Source organism: Lepus europaeus, chromosome 3 (assembly GCF_033115175.1).
Source record: "Lepus europaeus isolate LE1 chromosome 3, mLepTim1.pri, whole genome shotgun sequence".
NCBI lineage: Eukaryota > Metazoa > Chordata > Mammalia > Lagomorpha > Leporidae > Lepus > Lepus europaeus.
Window position 1 is genome coordinate 71,061,507 of NC_084829.1, and position 23,551 is coordinate 71,085,057.

Sequence of the window (23,551 nt, forward strand, 5' to 3'; positions counted from 1 at the left end):
CATCCACCTAGAAGTGCGTGTTAAGGCCATGTGGTCTCAGAGGCACACAGTCTAGAGTGAGAAGTACAAGGTCCAAGACTGAGTCTTGACCGTGCTACATCCCCATCCACCCCTATTCCCCCTTTAGGATGTAGACAGAGAAAGTCAACTAGATTCAGTGGCTTGAGAGAAAAAGTGCACTGGATGAGTTAAACAGGCAAGGAAGATTCCTTTTAGCTTATGTGAGAGGAGATAGATTGAATTCAACCCTGCTGACTCAAAAGGCAGGTGAGTTTTAAAGCTGTGGGGTGAGTAAATATAAAAGTACTGCAGGACCTGGTGGGAGGGTTGGCCAGGCTCACAGCAGGCGGATCAGGCTCTCTGTGTTTGCCAGTTGGTACTGAGCTGGTGACATTAGACTCACACTCTTCCACGGAGGCTGGGAAATCGAAATCCACTTGGAACCCTTGTCAGTCTTGTTGATTACCTACAGAACCAGGGCTTCCATGTCCCTGAGAAAGCCATCCCTGGGTTCTAGAACTCTAGAGACTGAGAGAAGATTTACGCCCCAAACGGGGCAGAGAGAGAATTTACAGTGACAAGTTTGCCGAGGAAAGGGAGGTCAGAGGCTGTGCTGAGGAAGACACCTGTCTAAAGTTTTCTCGGGCCCAGGGGAACAGTAAGGCCATCCTGGCCATGCAGTGCTGTCACTGGTGCAGGGCAATGCTGAGATGGAGCTACAGAAATAGAAATTCTCAGCAGGAAGGGGCCTCCTGTCGAAGCTGTTTGCTTCGGCTGTGATGAGATGATTGATGTTACTCCAGAAGTGGCACCATGCTGTGAAGAGTGTGGTGACAGAGGAAGTTCAGACAGCTGTGGAGACACAGGCCCCTGGGGCTGGCCTGGTGTTTGGACTGCCCATCCCCTCCCTTGGAAAGAGCCCCTCTCACTTCCCAGCCTGGGTAGTTCTGCGAATACCCTGGGAGCTCTCCTTGCATGTAGTCTTGATCACCAACACGTAGGCACCTGCAGTTTCTTTCCTCTTTCATGTTCCTCCTCATGGATATTGGCCTTCTCCCAGTGTTCTAGACACTGCTGTTCAGCCCTGGCCAGAGGCTCGGGGTGGGAGATGGAGAAAGGGAAAAGCAAAGGTAGAGAAGTGAGGGCTCCTTTGGGTTTATACCACTGTGAGAAGTCTTTCATTCACAAATGCTTCAGGAGTAAAATTTTTAATTTCTTTTTCCTAGAGAAGGGTTGAGAAATATCCCAGAGCCAAGGCAGATGTGGAATCTTAGTTAGATTTTGAGTCATTGATTTGCTGCTGATAAGATGCATATATAATACTTTTAAAAAGTAAAATCAAAAAATCCTTCTTTTTCTGTTTCTTAGATAAAGCTGTTTTGGAGTAAAGCTAGTGCTAAACCATCTGAGAAAGTGTCTCTTAAGGTCTCTGTGACACAGCCCGACTCCATAATTGGCATTACAGCTGTTGATAAAAGTGTGAATCTGATGAATGCCTCAAATGATATTTCAATGGAAAATGTGAGTTGAACTTATTTTTTTATAATTCCAGAAATGCATATTAAGAGAGAGAGAAAAAAAGAAACTTTATTGTATCACCTTAAATATTTAAAGGAGATTTTACCAGTGTCTCTGCATGTGTAAATCAGTAATCAGTAAAGCTTCCTCTTCCAGGGGTTGTGCTGGAGAGCTTCTGTGGTTGAATGCCTTTGCTGTCTTCCATGAGAAATACCATCCAAAGTCAGACAGGAGGAGTAAATTCTGGAGATCTGTTGTATAGCATGTAATTACTAACAATGTATTCTACATAGAAAAATTTCCGACAGTGTAGATTTTAAATGTCCCTACCAGAAAAAAAAATATATATATATAGTGATAATGATGTAATCAGGTAGATTTAATTGTTCCACAATACATACATATATCAAAACATCACATTGTATGCCTAAATTTATGCAACAATATAAAGAAATGCCACTTCATGTCCCTTCATTTTCATGCTATATTTTATTTTTTTTATTTTTATTTTTGACAGGCAGAGTGGACAGTGAGAGAGAGAGACAGAGAGAAAGGTCTTCCTTTTGCCGTTGGTTCACCCTCCAATGGCCGCCGTGGTAGGCACGCTGCGGCCGGCGCACTGCGCTGATCCGATGGCAGGAGCCAGGTGCTTCTCCTGGTCTCCCATGGGGTGCAGGGCCCAAGCACTTGGGCCATCCTCCACTGCACTCCCTGGCCACAGCAGAGAGCTGGCCTGGAAGAGGGGCAACCGGGACAGAATCCGGTGCCCCGACCGGGACTAGAACCCGGTGTGCCGGCGCCGCAAGGCGGAGGATTAGCCTAGTGAGCCGCGGCGCTGGCAATGCTATATTTTATTTTAAGACACTAAAGAAAGTACTGGGAAATTGACTTGCACAGTTCTGGATAACATCAGATAAGAGAGCTTTAGGTAATTTTGAAGTGCTTTCTACTTTGGTTAAATATGGTTGTAAATAATTATGGTTCCCATTGAATTAGGAATTTGCAGTATGTTAAGGGAGTGAAAGCATGTAAATATGCAAAAAATGTATAAACAGGTATGCAGAAATCCACCATTACATAACTAATTCCATATTAATTAGTCATTTTATCTTTATACATTCTTTTAAAATTATTTATCTGAGAGGTAGGCATACATGGAGTGATGGAGAAGAGAGATAGAGACTATCAGAGACTGACAGACAGACACACAAGAAGCTCCTGTCTGCTGGTTGACTCCCTGAATGCCTGCAATGAAGCTGGGAGCTGGGGACTCAATACAGGTCTCCTACAGGGGTGGCAAGGTCCCAAGCACTGAGCTATCGATGCTATCTCCCAGAGTGTGCGTTAGCAGGAAGTAGAATCAGGAGCGGAGCCAGAACTCAAACCCAGGAACTCTGATACGGGATATAGGCAGTTTAACTGGTGTCTTAACTGCTAGGCCAAATTCCCACCCCTTACTTATATTTTCTTGATATATTATTGTGTGCCATTATCGGTTATAATTTAGATTGTATACTCTATGTCCATTAATTGACTCAGCACAATAATTAACACCTCAGAAAGAAAAGTATGTATGGTTGGGCTGATTTTGTTGTTACATGGTAAAATTAATTTGCTTGAATGAATTGTACCCTTCCTTCAGTTAAATAACTAATTTCTCAGTCTTTTTTTAAAAGAAAACTTTTTTAAAATAAATTGATCATTTCTTCCTTTTCTTAAGTTCACATTATTCCTAAAAGTCTATAGATATTGCATTTGAATTTATGAAAAGTAATAATATTTTTTACCTTATGGCTTTCTAAATATCTTGATAAATTTATTATTCTATTTTTTCTTCCCTCTGTGTATGTTTGTGTGTGTACATAAACATGTGTACATACACATATATATACACATACCCCTATTTGGCATGCATGCTATTTACATATTATACAATATAATCTATTTATACATATATACATGTATATATGTGTATGTGTGTATATGTGTAAACAATAAATTTTTCAGATATATTAAGGTTGCTAACCCAGCTTTATTTTTTTAGAAAACTTTTATTTAATAAATATAAATTTCAAAAGATTATAGTGGTTTTCCCCCCAAAACCACCCTCCCACCCACAAACCATCCCATCTCCTACTCCCTCTCCCATCCCATTCATCATTAATATTCATTTTTAATTATCTTTATATACAGATCTACTTAAGTATATACTAAGTAAAGATTTCAACAGATTGTACCCACACAGACACATAAAGTATGAAGTACTGTTTGAGTACTAGTTATACAGTTAATTCACATGGTACAACACATTAAGGACAGAGATCCTATATGGGGAGTAAGTGCACAGTTACTCCTGGTATTGATTTAACAATTGACACTCTTATTTATGATGTCAGTGATCACCTGAGGCTCTTGTCATGAGCTGCCAAGGCTATGGAAGCCTCTTGAGTTCACAAACTCCAACCTTATTTAGACAAGGCCATAGTCAAGGTGGAAGTTCTCTCCTCCCTTCAGAGAAAGGTACCTCCTTCTTTGAAGGCCCATTCTTTCTGCTGGGATCTCTCTCACAGAGATCTTTCATTTAGGTCATTTTTTTTCCACAGCGTCTTGGCTTTCCATGCCTGAGAAACTCTCATGGGCATTTTAGCCAGATCTGAATGCCTTAAAGGCTGATTCTGAGGCCAGAGTGCTGTTTAGGGCATTTGCCATTCTATGAGTCTGCTGTGTATCCCGTTTCCCATGTTGGGTCATTCTCTCCTTTTTAATTATATCAATTATTATTATTATTATTTGACAGAGTTAGAGAGAGAGAGAGACAAAAGAGAAGGTTCTTCCTTCCATTGGTTCACCCCCCAAATGGCCGCTATGGGTGGAACTACACTGATCTGAAGCCAGGAGCCAGGTGCTTCCTCCTGGTCTCCCATGCTGGAGCAGGGGCCTAAGCACTTGGGCCATCCTCCACTGCCCTCCTGGGCCACAGCAGAGAACTGGACTGGAAGAGGAGCAACCGGGACTAGAACCCTGCGCCCATATGGGATGCTGGTGCCGCAGGTGGAGGTTTAACCAAGTGAGCCACGGCGCCGGCCCTCTATCAATTATTATTAGCAGACACTTAACCCAGATTTTTTTTTAAGTTCATATTTTCCTGGTGTATTTTCTTTTTATTTTCAACCTTTTGTTTTTAAGTATTTTATTGCTAGCATATTATTATATTTTGCTCTTGCTTTTTAATCTAATCTGATAGTTTATATATTTTAACAAGCCTTTTTTATATAAAGATTTATTTACTTATTTGAAAGGCAGTGTTGCAGAGAGGCAGAGGCAATAAGAGAGAGATCTTCTATCTGCTGGTTCACTCCCCTGGGCAAATCCAAAGCCAGGAACCAGGAGCTTGCTCTGGGTCTCCCATGTGGGTGCAGGGGCCCATGGACTTGGGCCATCTTTTACTGCTTTCCCAGGTCATAAGTAGAGAGCTGGATCTGAATTGGAGCAGCCAGATCTTGAACCTGCTTTCCATATGGGATGCTGACAATACAAGCGGTGGTTTCACTTGCTATGCCACAGCGCTGGCCCCTTAACAAGTCTTTTTAACACATGTAGAAGTATAGTAGTTTTTGCTGTAATTAGAAATTTTTCCTGCTACTTTTTTATGTTTTAAAATTTAAGCTACTCTCTTCATTTCTTCTTCTTTTGTGGATTTGATCAAATTTTGCTTTGCTGGGCTTTGCTTCATTCTGTTTTTTTTTTTTTAAACTATATTAGATGTACTTAATTCATGAACTGTACTTATATTTATTGTTATTGATTTCTTAATATTAGTATCTTCAATATTAATATCTTTAACAAGACAAACATCTTTGTATGCTCTCATATTCTTTTTGTCTCTACCCTTGTTCTCTTCTCTTTCCTCTCTCCTGGCCAGAACAAATTATTACTGTGCAGATTTCATCTCTGTGTTATGGATTATCTTCTCAGTCTATGCCCATCTTTCATTTTTTCTGGAAATTTGTGTCCATTATCTTTTTATATATATCTTTTTCTCTGTTTTATTTTTTCTCTTTCTGGGTTTGCTGTTATTCAGAAATTGGCATTTTACTTCCATCCTCCATATCTGTAAACTTTTCATTTAATATTTTCTTCTTTTCTTGGAGTAAATGCCTTGTTTATTTGTTCTTTGCTTATCCATCAGGGTGGATAATGCCTGCAGGATCTGTGGATGGGTAAAGCAATGCTCTCTCTTTCTCCTGTCCATATGTATTTTGTTTCTTCCTGCTGATTTTAACCTCTTTTCAAAGTGGGAAAAAGATTATTTCATTTGTTTTTCCTTTTAGCTGCTCTTTATTCAGGGTTGGAAGCTGCATGAGACAGCACTTTCTTTCTTTCTATCATTTCTGCCCTCCTCTGACCTAGTGTGGCACTGTGTGGGAACAAGTGATGACCCTTGGAAACACAAATCAGTATATATTGGTGGGTGTTCAGTATTATGATGCTGCAGCAAATTGTCCCCTTTACAAGGTCAAAGGTCTTCTAATGTTTCTATAATTGCAAAGATGAAGTAGCAACTGCTGTCTATGCCCCATATGCATGGATAGACTTCTTATAGTAGATCTCAGGTTACTCTGCCAAGTCATTTCTAGATCATTATTTCATGTCACAGGTGTTCCATGCATCCTGGAGCTGCAAGCTCCAGGCAGGAACAAGAGAACAGTGGTCTGTGAGATTTGTAACTACTCCAATTTAATCTTGCATCACATGGACATATGTACATCCTCAGTTTGTTGTACTGTCAATGTCACATCTGTAGCTGAAAGTCTGGTTAACAAATGGATGAGGCACAGTTTCCAGGGACTCCTATGAGAAGTAGGGCTGTCACTGAAAGAAATGACTGCTTCCATTTCTTATCAGGTGCTAGAACCACAGGTGTCCTTGTGGTTATGAGCACATTTAGGAGCAGGGATGACAGGGTTAGGAATTGGGGTCTGTAGAAGGTGTCTTTTCCTATCTCATATTCCTGCTTGTATCTAGATACTTGTCCATTTATATTTTTATTCTGAATCTCTTCCAGTGTTTACCTACATTTTTCTTTCCATGATTTCTGAAAATGCGTTTTTCATATTGTAATTGGTGTATTTCATGTTCACACATTGATTCTGATGACTGCTTCTGGTTGTCATTTCTTAGGTGGGATCAGGTCTGCAGGATTTGGGGTGTGGGTCAGGAAAGTCTGATGAGAATATTCTAGAAGCTGCCTGTGTTCTTGTCCTCTGTTCTCCTCTCTTGACAGCTGAGTGTCCAAGGTCCTTGACAGGTGGCTCTCCCAGGCCTGCACTGTGGAAACGCTGTGCTCATAGCCACCAGGTGACTGCTGAGGACCAGCATCACCTGTCTGACAGCTTCCTCTGGGAGGTGTCCGGCGGGGGGGGGGGCTGGTCTTCCTGGGGTGACATCGACAGCCACATCCTCAAGGGTCACTGGTTTCTAGAAGATGAGAGCTTCTGTGCTGCTCATTAACAGAAACACGCAGGAGAAGTCACGGCAAAGGCTCCCTACCTACCTGGTCTGCAGGCCAGGAGCTTTTGCTCTCCGGGGTTGTTTTATGTTTTCTCTTTGTCTCTTCTACTTGTCTCTGGGAGAGTTCCTCAGTGGGCTCTTCAGCTTCCTGGTCATTCTTTTATACCATTCATCTCTCTCCTGCTTTGTTCCCTTGTATTGTGACCTTTATCCCAGCTGCTGTATTTTCAGTATATGTGGTTTTCACGTGGTTCTTGATTCATATTGCTAATATTTCCCCAAATCCCAGAGCTGATCTGCTCAGTAATTCTGCTTCACGTGCTGTATGCCATCCAGTTGCAGGAGCTGCTTGGGTTGGCAGCTCCTCTGAGGAAGTCTGCTGGGGAAGGTTGAATAGCAGCGCCTGTCCTCTGAGTTTACAGAGAAGGGAGGGGCAAGTCTCACAGACTGGGGAATTACTCTTCATCCTCTCTGCTGCCTGCCTGTGTTCAATTTCTCTCTTAACCTCTCCTGGGAAAAGCAGTACTGGAGGTTGTGATCTGTCAGCCCTGAAGGTTGGGGCCAGAGTGAAGGCGTGAGGGCCCTGGGTCTGCCTACGTATCTTCCCCACTCTGGCACAGCAGAAGGATGGAAGTGCTGACCCGGAATCGGCCGAGGCCGTCTGAGCTGCTGCTGATTTTGGCAAGGAGCTTGCAGGGAGTGGTTGTCCTGAGCTACACCCCCCCCCCACCCCCCACCCCTCGGGAGGGAAGGAGGAGCAGAATTCAGGACCTCTCATCCAAACGTCTTGTGACTGCTGCCTGTAACTGTCTTCTGCCTCGGACCGGAGCCACCTGGCCTCTTCCATACCAGCTCTTCCTGGGCTTTTCTCACGCCACTCATCCAAGTTCCCTCCTTGCTTTTGTGTTCCTCCAGAGCTGGCTCAGGAGAAAGGAGTCAGAAGCCGATGCTAACAGACTATCTTGGCTTCTTTCTTTCTTGTTAAATTTATGTATGCTGCTGAGAGCGTCTGGAAGGCCCCAGAGTAATTTAATTGTACTAGATCTTCCAGGAATAATTTTTAGACACCAGCCTTTCCATCATTAGCCTCTGCTGCAGCTTTGGCAGTGCTGGTTTTTATTGAGCCAGCGAGAAAAGGAGGATTTCTTTATGAGATAGACCACTGCTGCTTGAATACTTCCATCTGTTCGTGCCTGGGCAAGAACAGAAGCAGGTCCTCATGGATTTGCATTTTGCGGTGGGGTGAGAGTCATGGAACCGAAATCTTCTCTCCATTATGTCTGGCCCTGGCTCCATTGTCTGTTGTCAGGCTAACTGGATTTTCCTGCTTGTTGAGATGTTATGAAATTGTCTGTGTTCTCATTACATTATTTTTGTTATTGGTGCCTGTTCTATCCTCGTATTTGCTTACTGTGGAGGCAGCCTTGGCAGTTGTTAGCATAGTAGAAACAGTGGTTATTGGTGTTTTAACTTTACACTAGAATGTGTTTTTTATTTTTTTTTTCAACTTGCACATCGATACTTTCTTGGTTTTCTTGGTTACCTTTGTTTTAATTTCTCTGGTTAATGCTAACATAAATAAGGGAGAAGTATACAAAGTCACCTAAAAAGGTATAAAACCTTAATTTTTTGTTGTATTAAAAAAACTCATATATAACACAAAATTTTTGCTTCTTGCCAATTTTCAGTGTATTGTTGAGTGACATTAATTACGTCACAACAGTGTGCCACCATGGCTGTTATCTATTTCCAGAACCTTTTCATTGCCCTAAACAGACACTCTATAACCATAAAATAATGCTTTCTCAGTCTCCTTCCCCAACCCCTGGTAACCTCTAATCTACTTCTGTCTTTGTGAGTTTGCCTATTTTAGATATTTCATACAAGTAGAATGATACATTTGTCGTTTTTTGTCTGGATTCACTTGGCACAGTGCTCTCAAGTTTCCTCCATGTTGCAGCATGTATCAGGGCTTCGTTTTTCTTTATGGCTGAGTAGTGTTCTATTGTGTGGATGGACATGTGGATTGTTTCTACGTTTTGGCTAGTGTGACTAATGCTACAATGAACATTGGCTTTTAAGTGTCTATTTGAGTCCTGTGTTCTGTCTTCAGTTCTTTGTGTGGATACGTAGGAGTGGAATTGCTGGGTCACTTTTTTTTTTTTTTAATTTCTGATACTTTATTTTTAAACTGGATCATATTCTAATTCCATACTTACATTTTGGGTACTTTTTTTTTTTTTTTTTTTGGACAGGCAGAGTGGATAGTGAGAGAGAGAGAAAGACAGAGAGAAAGGTCTTCCTTTTTGCCGTTGGTTCACCCTTCAATGGCCACTGTGGCCGGTGTGCTGCAGCCAGCGCATTGTGCTGATCTGAAGCCGGGAGCCAGGTGCTTCTCCTGGTCTCCCATGGGGTGCAGGGCCCAAGGACTTGGGCCATCCTCCACTGCCTTCCCGGGCCATAGCAGAGAGCTGGCCTAGAAAGAGGGGCAACCAGGACAGAATCCGGTGCCCCAACCGGGACTAGAACCCAGTGTGCGACGCTGCAGGCGGAGGATTAACCTATTGAGCCTTAGCGCCGGCCACTTTTTATGTTTATCAATAATTTGTTTTCCCTCTTGTGAATTGTTTCTTTAGGTCACTTTTTATTAACTCAGGTAACTAACATTTTGCAGAACTTATATTAAGCACCATCAAATTTAACTTGTTTATCTCCACCAAAAGAATGGATCATTTTTAATGTGTCTTTGTGATGGTCTAGTTAATCAGTGATATTTAAGTTCCTCCTGTGTAGAACTCATGTCCACACTTCTGAATTCTGGATTGCTGAACACAGTAAAAATATGTTTAAGTTAATTATGTAATTTTGGCTGAATCATGAACAATCATTTACATATTTATTACTACTCAGTTTATATCATTTTCAAATTTGATAAACATGTAGGCTACATTTTCTTGATGTTACTTATAAGAAATATTATGGAAGACAGAAAAGATGGATATGTATCCATTCATTCTATTTTATCTTTTCCTTAGGTGGTCCAAGAACTGGAACTTTATAATACAGGATATTATTTAGGCATGTTCATGAATTCTTTTGCAGTCTTTCAGGTATGCTTAATTTGCTACATAATTTGAAAAGAAATTTACATAATTTACTATTGCAAACACTGTCAGAATAAGAACTCATTATGAAATGTTACTGTTTTATTAACTGCGTCATGGAATTGTCATTAAACAAATAATTTCCTACCTTTACATAACTTTGCTTGGTTTGAAATCTGTGTGTGTGCGCGCGCTGTATTAGGGAGAGAGACAGAAGTCTAATATACTTGTATATACATAAGCTCTCAGAAATAAGCAGTACTGAGTGAGTGGAGGAAATTTCTGTGATAATTCAGGGAGGAGCATTTAAACTTTTTAAAGGAAAAATTACAATTATTCTTTCTAGGAATGTGGCCTTTGGGTGTTGACGGATGCAACCCTTACAAAGGATTATATTGATGGTGTTTGTAAGTAAAACCTGGCTTGTAAATTATTTGTCTTTTACCTCAGGTGTTTATATTACTTGTTTAGTATGGATACTTGGTGGTTGAACATAGATGTTATGATTTTCATTTTCTGTTCTCTTGTTTTAAAATATTTGGAGTTTAATGTACTTGGATATATATTCCAGGTCATGACATGGAATGTTCATATGGGCTCCTGTCTAGTTCTCTTTAAATGAATGCTTTCCACTTACTTTTTGTAGTTCGTTAAGGTAGTTTTGTTTTTGTACATATTTGAAGAGCTTCCAATTTATATTACAAACTGTGGTATTATTTTGGAATTAGTTAAAAAGAACATGTTTTTGAAACATTTGTGTCCTATAACTTTTTTATTTATTATTTTTTAAATTTATTTTAAATTTTCTTAATTTTTTGACAGGCAGAGTGGACAGTGAGAGAGAGAGACAGAGAGAAAGGTCTTCCTTTTGCCGTTGGTTCACCCTCCAATGGCTGCCGCGGCCGGAGCACCGCGCTGATCTGAAGCCAGGAGCCAGGTGCTTCTCCTGGTCTCCCATGGGGTGCAGGGCCCAAGCATTTGGGCCATCCTCCACTGCACTCCCTGGCCACAGCAGAGAGCTGGCCTGGAAGAGGGGTAACCAGGACAGAATCTGGCGCCTCAACCGGGACTAGAACCTGGTGTGCCGGCGCCGCAAGGCAGAGGATTAGCCTAGTGAGCCGCGGTGCCGGCTGTGTGTCCTCTGACTTTTTAATGTTCACCTGGAAAGTAGCCAAAATGTCATAAAGTATAACGGTGTACACATGTGCACATGCGTGCACCCATCTCATTTATGTGGATACTGATCCCCAGAATTGCTAAATGGAGTTGATCATCAACAATAATAAATGCACTTTGAAGAAGTCATAAAATGTTTTGACTGTAGGAAATATGTAAATGGGAATGGATAACTGTAGATGATTGCTTTCAGGTAAAATTACACTAATAACATCTTGAAAGGCATTCAGAACTGTCAGTCTGCACCCCTGGATTCTCCTGTTTTTGTCAGGTGTTCTCAGTTACTCTACCCTGAGCCCCAGCTGACTGGCCTTGGGCCGGTTCTTTCCTGAAGCATGAAAGATAATTTTATAGTCTTGGAGATTTTATGTAGTCATCGTGATCTCTGTGTACTGAAGACTTGTCCATTTGTCAGTCCAGCTTTAACCCATCTTGAATTGCATTTACTTACCAAATCTGGCCTGACGACTGCTGTTACACTCATCTGTTGTCAGTGATACTGTATCCCTTACCTTTCCTGAGAACTCTACCTTTTCACTGTAACACAGGAAACCTGAGACTCTAACTAGCGCTGTATGTACCTTCTCAAGTGACCCGTGTTCGTTTCTCTGCTGCTCTTCTGGCTTGGGATCAGTAGGTACGGAAGATTCCAGTGTTTTTGTGCCTACTATCAGATGACTGTTCAAAAACTCTGAGGGAAGAAGAGCTCCTTACCAGTTGATGCTCAAAAATTCCAGTCATAGCTCCTTCCATTAACATTCAATCAATGTACTTCCTGTTTCCCTCTCACACAAGATTTGAATTCTTACTCCTGTTGTTATCCTGTGAGTGGGGTGGGGTGGGTTTGAACGTCAATTGAACGTGCACTATCCTGTGATCACCACAGTTGCAATAATGGGATCCAAGGCCATGTTACCAACTGGACTGTACTCCTAACATCTCACATGCCTATCCTGCTACCTCCTATAGTCCCCACTCCCCAAATCTATTAAGCATGTTCTTTGTTCTAACTAAGATTTTTCAGCTCCCTGACTTCTGGTTATTCTGTGCTATTCATTTCGTCTGCCTTTACTCCTCTACAACTCTTGGCCTGGACTACAGGTTAATGGATTTGTTGGAATTCCTTCCCATTTGCTTATTCTGTCAAATCTGCACTAAACTCAACTCAGGAACAATTCAACCATTAATCTTACTCTTCTGTTTCTGTACTCTTAATACCATGCAGATATCTTTTTTTTTTCTTTTTATTTATTTATTTCTTTATTTTTTATTTCATAAATGTGAATTTACAAAGTGCGACTTTTGTATTGTTGTGGCTCCCCCCCCCCCCCAACCTTCCTCCCTCCTGTGGCCCTCCCCTCTCCCTCTCCCATCCTGCCCTTTATCGAGTTTCATTTTCAATTACCTTCATATACTGAAGATCAACTTAGTATATACTAAGCAAGGGTTTCAACAGGCTGCATTCACACAACCACACAAGGTATAGGGTATTGTTCGACTAGTAGTGTTTTAAAGTTTCATAGTAAAACACATTAAGGACAGAGATCCTACGTGGGTTGCATGTACCCAGTGACTCCCGTTGTTGATTTAACAATTGGCACTCTTATTTGTGACGTCAGCAATCACTCGAGACTCTTGCTTTGAGCTGTCTAGGCTATGGAAGCCCCTTGAGTTCACCGACTCTGAACTTGTTTAGTCAAGGCCGTGTCACAGTGGAGGTTCCTTCCTCCCTTCAGAGAAAGGCGCCTCTCTCCTTGATGGTCTGTTCCTTCTGCTGGGGTCTTGTTCACCAGGGTCTTTCATTTAGATTGTTTTTTGCCATCATGTCATGGCTTTCCATGCCTGTGAGACTCTCACGGACCTTTTAGCCAGATCCGAATGTCCCAAGGGTTGATTCTGAGGCAGGAGTGCTGTTTTGGGCATTTGCCATTCTATGAGTCTACCATGCAGATATCTTAAATTCAGTATATCACAAACCAGGTTTGTGGGCTTCTCTTGCCTCACAGTCTTGATCTTCCCTTTCTTGATATGATTTAATTGAGGTGATTCCTTGATTTGATATTTTCATATCTCTTTTAATAAAATCGTTTACATTCCTAGATATCCAAATCAGAAACCCAGGACTCATCCTTGATTACTTCCTTTCTTTCTCTCTGAGGTGGAACAGCACAGAGGCTATCAAATACCCCTTGCTTTCAATTCTATCCTTATAACTTAAGTAACCTCTCTAGGCCTCTGATTTTCTCTTAACATATAGGGTTGGTGATATTATTTGTCTCCTGGGGTTGTTAGGAGGTAAAATGCAAATGTAAAAAATCATACTGCATGTAGTAGGTATGAATGTGGTTTTTTAAAAATTATTTTTCTTTTATTTTTATGTTAATGTAATATTAATACCAAGAGAACAAATTCAATATAGTTCATAGAACCCTAAGAATATACTGATATTTTCTTCTTGCCTCCCATCCTCTTTTCCCTCTCTCCTTCTCCCCTCCCTCCCTCCCTCCCTTCCTTTTTAGTTTTTGAGAAAATATATTTTTAATTAACATTACAGTCAAGGGCTTAATGCTCCAGTAAATAAAGAGATCAACAAGTAGAAAGTAAAAATACCTTATTTCAGCAGGAATATAGGCAAGAGCTATAAACAAATGAAAATATGACCATTTCACCCATGTACAGTCAATTTAAAAAAATCATAGTTCATTAAAACTGTAGTAGAATAACATGCTTAACCACTGATTTGACACAAATGCAGTTTTATATACACATATTTCAGCAGCTCAAAGTGCTTGATATATATTGGATAATTATGAGTGCCATTTTCTTGTTATCTTTCAGATACAGTTTGTTCATTCATTATTGAATATGCAGTGATGATGTTAGTTGCATGCCTAGTATGTTTGGGGCAATGGGGACTCCAGCTTGGTCTAGTGGCCAGACCAAGATATACATAGAGGAGTGTGCCAAGGGCTGTGGTAGGGAAAGGACAGCGTGCCATAGGTGCACACTGACGGCATTCAGCCATGAGGAGGAATAAAATTGCTTGAGACCCTTCTCTCCTCGCCTCTGATTGGCTTTAGTATCTGCTGATACACCCTCAGCAGTATCTCTTTGACCAATGCAATAACCTCCTAACTCATTGTTTTGTCAACCTCCATTTTGCCCTAGCTCCAAGCCGTTGTTCCTGTTGTTGTCAGAGTTATATGTATGCAACATGAGCTAAGTCATGTTTTTAGTTTATTTTAACATTTTCAGTGAATCATCATTGTTTAAAGGATTAAGTCCAAATCCTTCAGCATTTTACTTGATATTTTAAAATCTGGACCCAACTATTTTTTCTCTTCTCATTTTATGCCAGTTTTACCTAACACTCACTGTCATATTTTGGACATACCTTTGCATTTGGCTCACTTTCTTTTCCTGTATGAGATGTTCATTATCTGGAGACTAAAGGAAAATAGAATGCAAAGAATATAACGCAGAATGGATTTTTTTCCTAGGCATACCCTTAAAAAAAATAAAAACCAAAAGTGTAAACTATTATATACATAAGAGCCATTAAGTTCAGGACACTATTTTTTTTTAAAGATTTATTTATTTTATTTTAAAGTCAGAATTACACACAGAGAGAGGAGAGGCAGAGAGAGAGAGAGAGAGGTCTTCCATCTGATGGTTCACTCCCCAGTTGGCCGCAATGGCCAGATCTATGCCGATCTGAAGCTAGGAACCAGGAGTTTCTTCCAGGTCTCCACGTGATTACAGGGGCCCAAGGACTTGGGCCATCTCCTACTGATTTCCCAGGCCATAGCAGAAAGCTGGAAGAGGAAGCAGCCATGACTCGAACCGGCGTCCATATGGGATGCCAGAGCTCCAGGCCAGGGCGTTAGCCCACTGTGCCACAGTGCCAGCCCCTCAGAACACTTTTGTAAGCAGTGGTATCAGCCATTTAAGTTCACCCCTACATATCTGAGGGTCCTGGGAATTTCACTGTGTCAGTGCTGTCTTGTTCATTTCAATTGAAGGAAAAAAGTGGATGCCCTTTAGAGATCTCTTTAATATTAAGAAAGAAAAAGGAAGGAGCCAAATCATGATTGTAAGGCAGCTGCCTCCTGGTTTCCCGTTGAAACTCTTGCAGATTGTGCCATTGAAAGGAATGAGCAGGAGCACTGTCATGGTGGACAGTGACTCTGTTGAAGCTTTCCTGGGTGTTTTTCTGTTAAAGTTCTGGCTAACGTTCTCAAAAACGCTCCTAGTGAGTTGTTACAGTTCTTTGGCCCTCCAGAAAGTCCACATACAAAATACCTTGTGCCTCCCAAAAAGTGGTTGTCAGGACTCTTTCCCTTACTCAGTCCACTTTTGCTGTAACTGGACTGCTTCCATCCTTGGAGGCCATTGCTTTGATTGCACTTTACCTTCAGGATCATACTGGAAAAGCCATGTTTTATCTCCTATTACAATTCAAAGAAATGCTTCAGGATCTTGGTCCCACTTGTTTCAAATTTCTATTGAAAACTCTACTCATGGGCTGGCGCCGTCGCCCACTTGGTTAATCCTCTGCCTGCAGTGCTGGCATCCCATATGGGCGTCGGTTCTAGTCCTGGCTGCTCCTCTTCCAGTCCAGCTCTCTGCTGTGGCCTGGGAAGGCAGTGGAGGATGGCCCAAGTCCTTGGGCCTCTGCACCCGCATGGGAGACCAGGAGGAAGCACCTGGCTCCTGGCTTCGGATCCGTGCAGTTCCGGCTGTGGTGGCCATTTGGGGAATGAACCAATGGAAGGAAGACCTTTCTCTCTGTCTCTCTCCCTCTCACTGTCTAACTCTGCCTGTCAAGTAAAAAAAAAATAGCCTACATTCTTTTAAAAAAATAAAAAGAAAACTCTACTCTTGTGTACAGCTGTTTTGATACCCACTATGAATAAGGTAAACTTGCTCAACTTCAGTTTTTCAGAATTATGTAAGCTGAACCCGTTGAGGTGTTTATGGTTTTAGCTGTTGTTTCTGCTGTTAATTGTTGATGCTCTTCTATTAGGGTCTGAACAAGATTAATTTCTTTCCTTACAAGTTGCTGTGGATGGTCTGCAACTGTGGGATTCATCTTCTGCATTCTCCATCCCTTCTTAAACTGAGTTTTCATTTGTAGTCTGCTGATTTCATTGGGACATTGTTCCCACAAACTTTTTGAAAAGCATCAATATTTCCACCATTCTTCCATACAGACTTCCATAAATTTGATATTTTATTCTTGCTTCAAGCAGGAGTTCTTGTTGCTCTTTTCATTCAAACTGATGCCTTACCCTTCTTAGTGCCTCAAACTAGATCCTGGGCATTGCCTCCCCGAGATCATGGCCCAAAAGGCTTGTGTTCATGTCTTCCTTTGGACACACCTTTAAGATTTCTTACATCTGAGTCTGACACATGACGCACTGCTGGTTCCTAATCCAGGCCTCTCTCTGCTTCCAGCTGCATCTGTGGAGCCACTCTGGTTTACCAGCCACTCCCAGCATTCTCTACATAAACAGCTTTTCTGCATCTCCCCGTTACCTTGCTCACTGGGTCTCTTCTCTAGTCTTACTCTTTCAATATACGGGTTCCATGTAAAATCTACCATTTTCTGTATGATAGACCTTTTCCATGTGTGTGTTATTCCCCTACTTATGTTTATTACAGGTTTTTATTTGTTTCTTTTCTCCATTGACTGAATAGAGTTCATTGCCTTCATTTTTTGTACCCTTGGTACTTACTACAGTGTAATTTTCTTCACATTTTATTTTGAAATAATTTTAGATTTACAGAAATTGTGAAAAAAGATGATCCAACATCTGTATGACAATGTAACTTTTTAATTTTGATATCCAGTAAACAAATGATTGAAGCATGTTATGAGTGGTATAGTCAATGATAATCAGTACTAGGGAGACAGCAAGAGGAGAGGAGAAAAATTATAGGTGGCTCTAAGAATGTGATTTAACTTAAGAAATACAAATTTAAAGAATTTTAAACAACTTGTGGTAGTTTTTCAGGGAATTTTTTTGTTTGTTTATTTGTTTTTAGTTCTGGCCCAGATGTCACTGTCCATGTGGTCTTGAGTCAACTCCCTGACTTCTCTTAGGTTTCTCAGCTATGTAATGAGAGGCTTGAACAAGACAAACTCAGCTGAGGAGCTACGATTGTGTGCACCAAGCTTATAATTCATTCTCTCCAGTGACTGCTTGCCTACCTATTGTCAATGTTTATTTTTAGATGATACTTTGGAGTATGCTGAGAGGTTTGTGGAGGAAAATGATGGGAACATTGTAGACATTCACGACTTTTCTTCGGTTGATTACCCACATGTCAGGAAGCATTTTCCAGAGACTTGGATTTGGATAGACACTCATATGGGGTAAAAATTTATGAAGTTCTTTGTCCACATATATTTTGTGCTTGTTTTAAATAAGTTTTGCCCTCTAATATTTAAGTACAAATGTAGTGTGATTAAGACTGAGTAGACAAAGAGGTTTTTGTGTTAGGATGATGTTTATGGGATTTATATATGATATTTAATAAAGCCACATGGTTAATTGGGAGAATATCAAGGAGAGAGACCCATTTTAAATTAAGGGTGATTTTAGCTTTCGTGAATCTCATTGTTCTCACTGGAGGAGGATTTCTGGTTCTACATTTGTTGGCAAGGGTGAGAATCCCTCATGATTACCTCCTGGACCTCTGGTAGTGCTACCAACTGAACCCTTCTCCTCATAAAACATCCCCAGTGAGTCACAGGGAGAGGGCATGTGTGTGGTTGAAGGAATTTAGCTTGGCTGGCAAACTGCGTACTACCTGATAAGCAAGCAGATAAAGCATAAAATCTACACAGTATTTTATAGTCAGCCATTTAAGATACCTGAAAGAAGACATGAGTCAAATATAATTAGAAAAAAGTCCCAACAAACCAGTCACACAACTGGCAGGGATACAGAGAGAAAACTTTTCTGTAAATTGAGAGAAAAACACTGTAGTTACAGTTGAACTTCTGCATTTATTCTCTGTACAGAATTCATGAAAAATAATGTTTATTCTGAAGATACTCTGAAGATATGACATATAAATGACCAAAAATTTTATTAAAATATGCAGTGATGTACAGTATTATTTTATTGGGAGCTATTCTTTGAGAACTTGGGATCTATTGTTTTTGCTTAAATCTTTTAAATGATTTTAAATTTAGGTCTATAATTGATACGGAAAAATAAAATTCTTCTAAAAGTAGTTTGGCTATCTTGACTTATTTTAAAATCTGTTCTTGGTTTTGTGATTTTTTTAATGTTTATATTGACTCCAGATCCAAGACTGACCAAGAATTTGAAGTTACTGTACCTGATTCCATCACTTCTTGGGTTGCAAATGCCTTTGTCATCTCTGAAGACTTAGGTCTTGGACTAACAACTGCTCCAGTGGAGGTAGTATATTAAAGGGCTGTTTATCAATGGTATAGTACACAAAGTTAAGAAAGTGTCAGCTACTTAATAGACTTTTAAAAATTGTTGCTTATGCTATTTATCACAGTTTGGGGATTCCTTGGCTTTGTTTCCTTTTCTTGTGTTTTGTATTTTAGAATATAAGCTATATTAAATATGCTAGGTCCATATTAAGATTTGGATAGAAAAGTTTATTACTGACTGGATCTAACCACTTACAAAGGCAATTCCATGTGTCCCTCTTCAGAGATGAGCAGAACTTCTCAAGATGTCCCATAGCAGAAATTCCTTCACATCTCTTTGGTCAAATTGCATCACACATTGTTTTCTAAACTTGTGAGGAATACAATGACCATGAGTGGCCTTAGAGTAGTGGCTCTCACCCATTCCATCTAAAGTCCCCTTTTCATAACAGATGTTTTGTGTTTCGTCTTTACCTTCTCAAAATGAAATTCAGAGAAAATATAACCTACACATACAACTTTGCAAAACATCAGTCTGATGCCCTAAGTGAAATACTAAGGAGAAATAAAAGGAAAGTAGTACGTCATAAAATATGTACTTCATTATGTAAGTGACTTATACTTGAGGGCAGAGTGACATACTGAAATGTTTGTACCACACATAGAATCTCCCTGCATGTACCAACCATAGACTCAGTATGATAAACATGTGTTATTTCAGCAACCTAGAAATCCTGAGTGGTACTGCTTGTGGTGATGTAACTTTATGAAATGGTGAACAACTTTTGGTACAGTTAAAAACAAATCAAGGCACAGTCTTCTCTCAGTTTATAATATATATGTATTCATGGAAAATACAGTGTGTATTGAAAAATGCTTTGGTGATATAAATATAAAAATTAGAATTAGATTGGAACCTCAGCACATTATAAGCTTTACTTTATCTACATGAATGTCTGAAGAAATACTCAAGAATGATTAGGAACGTGAGACAGTTCTTCATTGTCTGGGACTGCCCTGAGCGTTGTAGACCTTTACCTATGAAGTGCTAATAGTACTCTCCAATTAGTGACAATCTAAGGAACCTTGTAGGGGTGTTTAGAGGGAACTACTGCTTCCAGTGGAAGCATCAGTTTTAACTAACCAAGGTTTGGCTTCAGAAGGAAGGGAAGGGCTCACTGTCCCTGCAGGAGTTGGCTAACACTCTTAGTGTTGCATCAGCAAAGAGAAAGCACATGTGTGCTTGTCAAACGGAGTAAGCAGACATCACTGGGCCTGCCACACTGAGATTTCTCGCACTGGAATAAAACAGGCTGTTTGGCTTGTCCAGTGGCTTTTAAAACAGATTGACTGAGTCAATATCAGCATAATAGAAGGACATCTTGCCTTGGCATCAGACAGGCTGGGATCCAGTCTCGACTCTTCCACTTGCCAGCAAAATGATCTTGTACTAGTTATGGAGGTTTCTGAACTTTGTTTTCTTCTGTATAAAATCAGAGTGTAATATTCTTATAGAATTATAATGCTTATGTGAAATAATGATGTGCTTGGTTCCTAGTAGGCTCTTAATAAGATGTAGTGATTATTGTTTTAATAACATAAATAAAGTCATTTTGCCAACATTCACTTGGGATAAGACGCTATTTTCTTTTGGCTGATAGCAACTGGGCATTTCCAGGTGAAGCTATAAGTGTCACAGGTTTTGTAAAGGTTGCATTTAGTTGGGTAAGATGTGAATACTTCTGATGTGAGTAAAAATATGTACTCATTATGTTTTTTCCAGCTACAAGCCTTCCAGCCATTTTTCATTTTTTTGAATCTTCCCTACTCTGTTATCAGAGGTGAAGAATTTGCTTTGGAAGTAACCATATTCAGTTATTTGAAAGATGCTATTGAGGTAATATATTCAAGGTTTTGTTGATCATTTATACTTCATGAAAGATTGGAAAAGTCATACAGGGATTGGCTTGGGTAATGTTTGGGCATTTGGACTTCTCAGCCTTTTATTTGTGTATATTGCTGGGCAATTGAAAATAGATCATCTTTGTCAGTGATTTCTTCTGCTTATTAATGTCTATACGCATTCTCTTCTTAACCCTCAACACAGTAGCCCTTTCATTTCCTATTGTCTCTGAGGGATTCCTTTCTCTTGCCTCTGTGTATTTTCCCCTGGTCTCCCCGAAATGTGTTGCCACTTCTCATTGCCATTCCATGCCCATGGCAATTGGCATGAATAGTCCCTTCAGGACCTGCCTTGAGTCTAAAATGCCTTTCCTGAGGACTCTCACCCATTCTGTTGTGCTTGTAGTCTCCATGTTGATGCAATACCTTATATTTTCAAGGATTTATTTCTTGGCTCTTGTGCCTTATGTTTGCCTCGCTAGTCAGTGCCCTGGAAGGTAGGGATTAGGCCCACTGTTTAAGTTGTGCTGTTAGTAGTGCTGACTATGGGATTGATGTTGCCCCTGCCCCAAACTGAGTGGGAATATGGAATTAACCTTATTACATGAAAATGCCATAATCTCTGTAAGCACTATATCTGATTTTATTTTAAAATTTTACTTTTTAATCCACTCAATGTGATACAGTATTGTGAGCGAAAGATCCGAAGTCAGAAGGCCCACTTTCCATGTCTAGCCCACTGCTTAGCAGTGAATAGAATTTAATGGTAGTTTCCTTATCTATGAAATGAGAATTAACATTATTACTTTTTCAGAAATATTTTAGAAGCACACAAGAAGGGGGAATATGGTTAATAAAATGTAAATCTAATGCTGTTCTTGGTGAGACTGGCAGCTTCACCAGGGTTTACAAGCAAGATATGCTTCAGGACTGACTTGTGCTTTTCTTGAAATAGTTTTTGCAGGAATTCTCACACATATTGCTCTCATTATTTCTAATGGCACCAGTGTCTCCTAGGGTGACAAAGTTGAATCAGGCTCTGATAGTGATACCAATATGTGGAACAGCTTTTCTGTGCACAGTCTTAGCATCCAGTGGCTTCCCATACTGCATTTGTTAGTGGGCAGACTAGAAATGGGGCTGAAGGTGTCCTTTCTCCAGATATGGTGCAGTGGAGAAGAGAAGTATAGACAAGATCTAAAGTCTTTTCTGATAGCCTTTATCTTCTCCCAGGCTGAATCTCTAATTTTTCTCTAGTTTTAAACCTCACAGACTTAATACTACTTAAAGTGATGATAAAAATATCTTCCCTGAAGAGCACTTATCATACAAAATCTTGTTTTTTTTTTTTCTTCCAGGTTAAGGTTATAATTGAGAAAAGTGACAAATTTGATATTCTAATGACTTCAAGTGAAATAAATGCCACGGGACACCAGCAAACCATTTTGGTCCCCAGTGAGGATGGGGCGACTGTTGTTTTCCCTGTCAGGCCAACACAGCTGGGAGAAATTCCTATCACAGTAATAGCTGTTTCACCCAGTGCTTCTGATGCCATCACCCAGAGGATTTTGGTAAAGGTAAATATTGGGAATCTTAAATAAATATTTGATTTATGTATTTATGTAAATACATAAATGAGAAAGAAATAGAAGATGGCTTTTTCTCTTGGTAAAATTTGTTGGCCATCCTGGTAGGTTGTCTTCAGTCACTGGTAATGCCTGATGGTTTTCTCATTTGTACATAAGAATGTATCACATAATGTCTTAGAAATAATTGCCAATTTTCTTTTTAAAATTTAATCATGAGTATGATTATAAAGATTTTTTTAAATAAAGATTTTGCTTTCATTTGTTTGAAAGGCAGAGCATCACAGAGAGAGGAACACACACACACACACACGTACATACAGACACACACACAGAAGCAAGAGAGAGATATCTTCCATCAGCTGCTTCACCTGCTAGATGGCCCTAGATGGCCACAATGGCCAGGGTTGGGCCAGTCAGAAGCTAGCAGCCAGGAGCTTCTGCCGGGTTTCCCATGTGAGTGCAAGGGCCCAAGGGCTTGGCTCATCCTTTGCTGTTTTCCCCAGGTACGTCAACAAGGACTGGTTTGGAAGTGGAGCAGCTGGGACTCGAAATGGTGCCCATATGAGATGCTGGCATTGCAGGCAGCAGCTTTACCTGCTATGCCACAATGCAGGCCCCAAAGACTCTTTTAAAATTAAAACATTTATACCTTCTTAACTCTGAACTTTGTTTGACAAAACAGCACTTCCTAAGCTGTGCAATACCTAGGAAGCAGCTTACACAACATGTTAGATTGGTATACCTCGTCAGCAGCCAATTAGAAATAGAAAAGCCAATAAAGAGAACTTAGCCTAATGGTAAGACGTCCGTGTCTCACATGGAAGGGCCTGGGTTTCAAGTTCGGTCTCGGGTTCCCAACTCCAGCTTTCTGCCATCCACATGGGAGGCCTTGATTGCGTTCCTGGCTCCCAGCATCTGCCCAGCCCAGAAATAATAATGCCAACACTAAGTTACAAATCTCCTATCACATGTAGAGAGAGGAAGAAAGAAATATGTCAGTGGTGTCCAGGTGAGCAGCTGATTGTTTATAGGACATAATTTGGCATCTTAAGTTTCAGTATTTACAAATGCCTGGCTTTAAAAGGGTAACAAAACAACTTACTGTATCTGTAACAAGGTATTCTATGACAGTACTTCAAAGCTTTTAAAAGAGAGTTCATCTATTTTTATTCCTTTCTTTATTTTTTTTAAGATTTATTTATTTTATTTGGAAGCCAGAGTTTTATTGAAAGGAGGTAGGGATGGAGATCTTCCATCTGCTGGTTTAGTCAGGGCTGGGCCAGGCCAAAGCCAGAAGCCTGGACCTCCATCTAGGTTTCCCACATGGGTGGTGG

The 23,551-nt window shown here is 40.4% G+C and overlaps 1 protein-coding gene across 4 annotated transcripts in view; it reads left to right on the forward strand.

Moving 5' to 3' along the window:
• The window catches only part of CD109 (CD109 molecule), a 226,592-nt gene that overhangs the window by 149,476 nt on the left and 53,565 nt on the right, over nucleotides 1–23,551 (forward strand). For all 4 annotated transcript variants that reach the window (XM_062186366.1, XM_062186367.1, XM_062186365.1 and 1 more), the window contains 7 exons: nucleotides 1,369–1,521; nucleotides 10,065–10,139; nucleotides 10,480–10,540; nucleotides 17,547–17,688; nucleotides 18,628–18,745; nucleotides 20,510–20,623; nucleotides 21,987–22,205. In XM_062186366.1, the coding sequence (XP_062042350.1) occupies nucleotides 1,369–1,521; nucleotides 10,065–10,139; nucleotides 10,480–10,540; nucleotides 17,547–17,688; nucleotides 18,628–18,745; nucleotides 20,510–20,623; nucleotides 21,987–22,205 (882 nt within the window). The remainder of the gene's footprint in view (nucleotides 1–1,368; nucleotides 1,522–10,064; nucleotides 10,140–10,479; nucleotides 10,541–17,546; nucleotides 17,689–18,627; nucleotides 18,746–20,509; nucleotides 20,624–21,986; nucleotides 22,206–23,551) is intronic.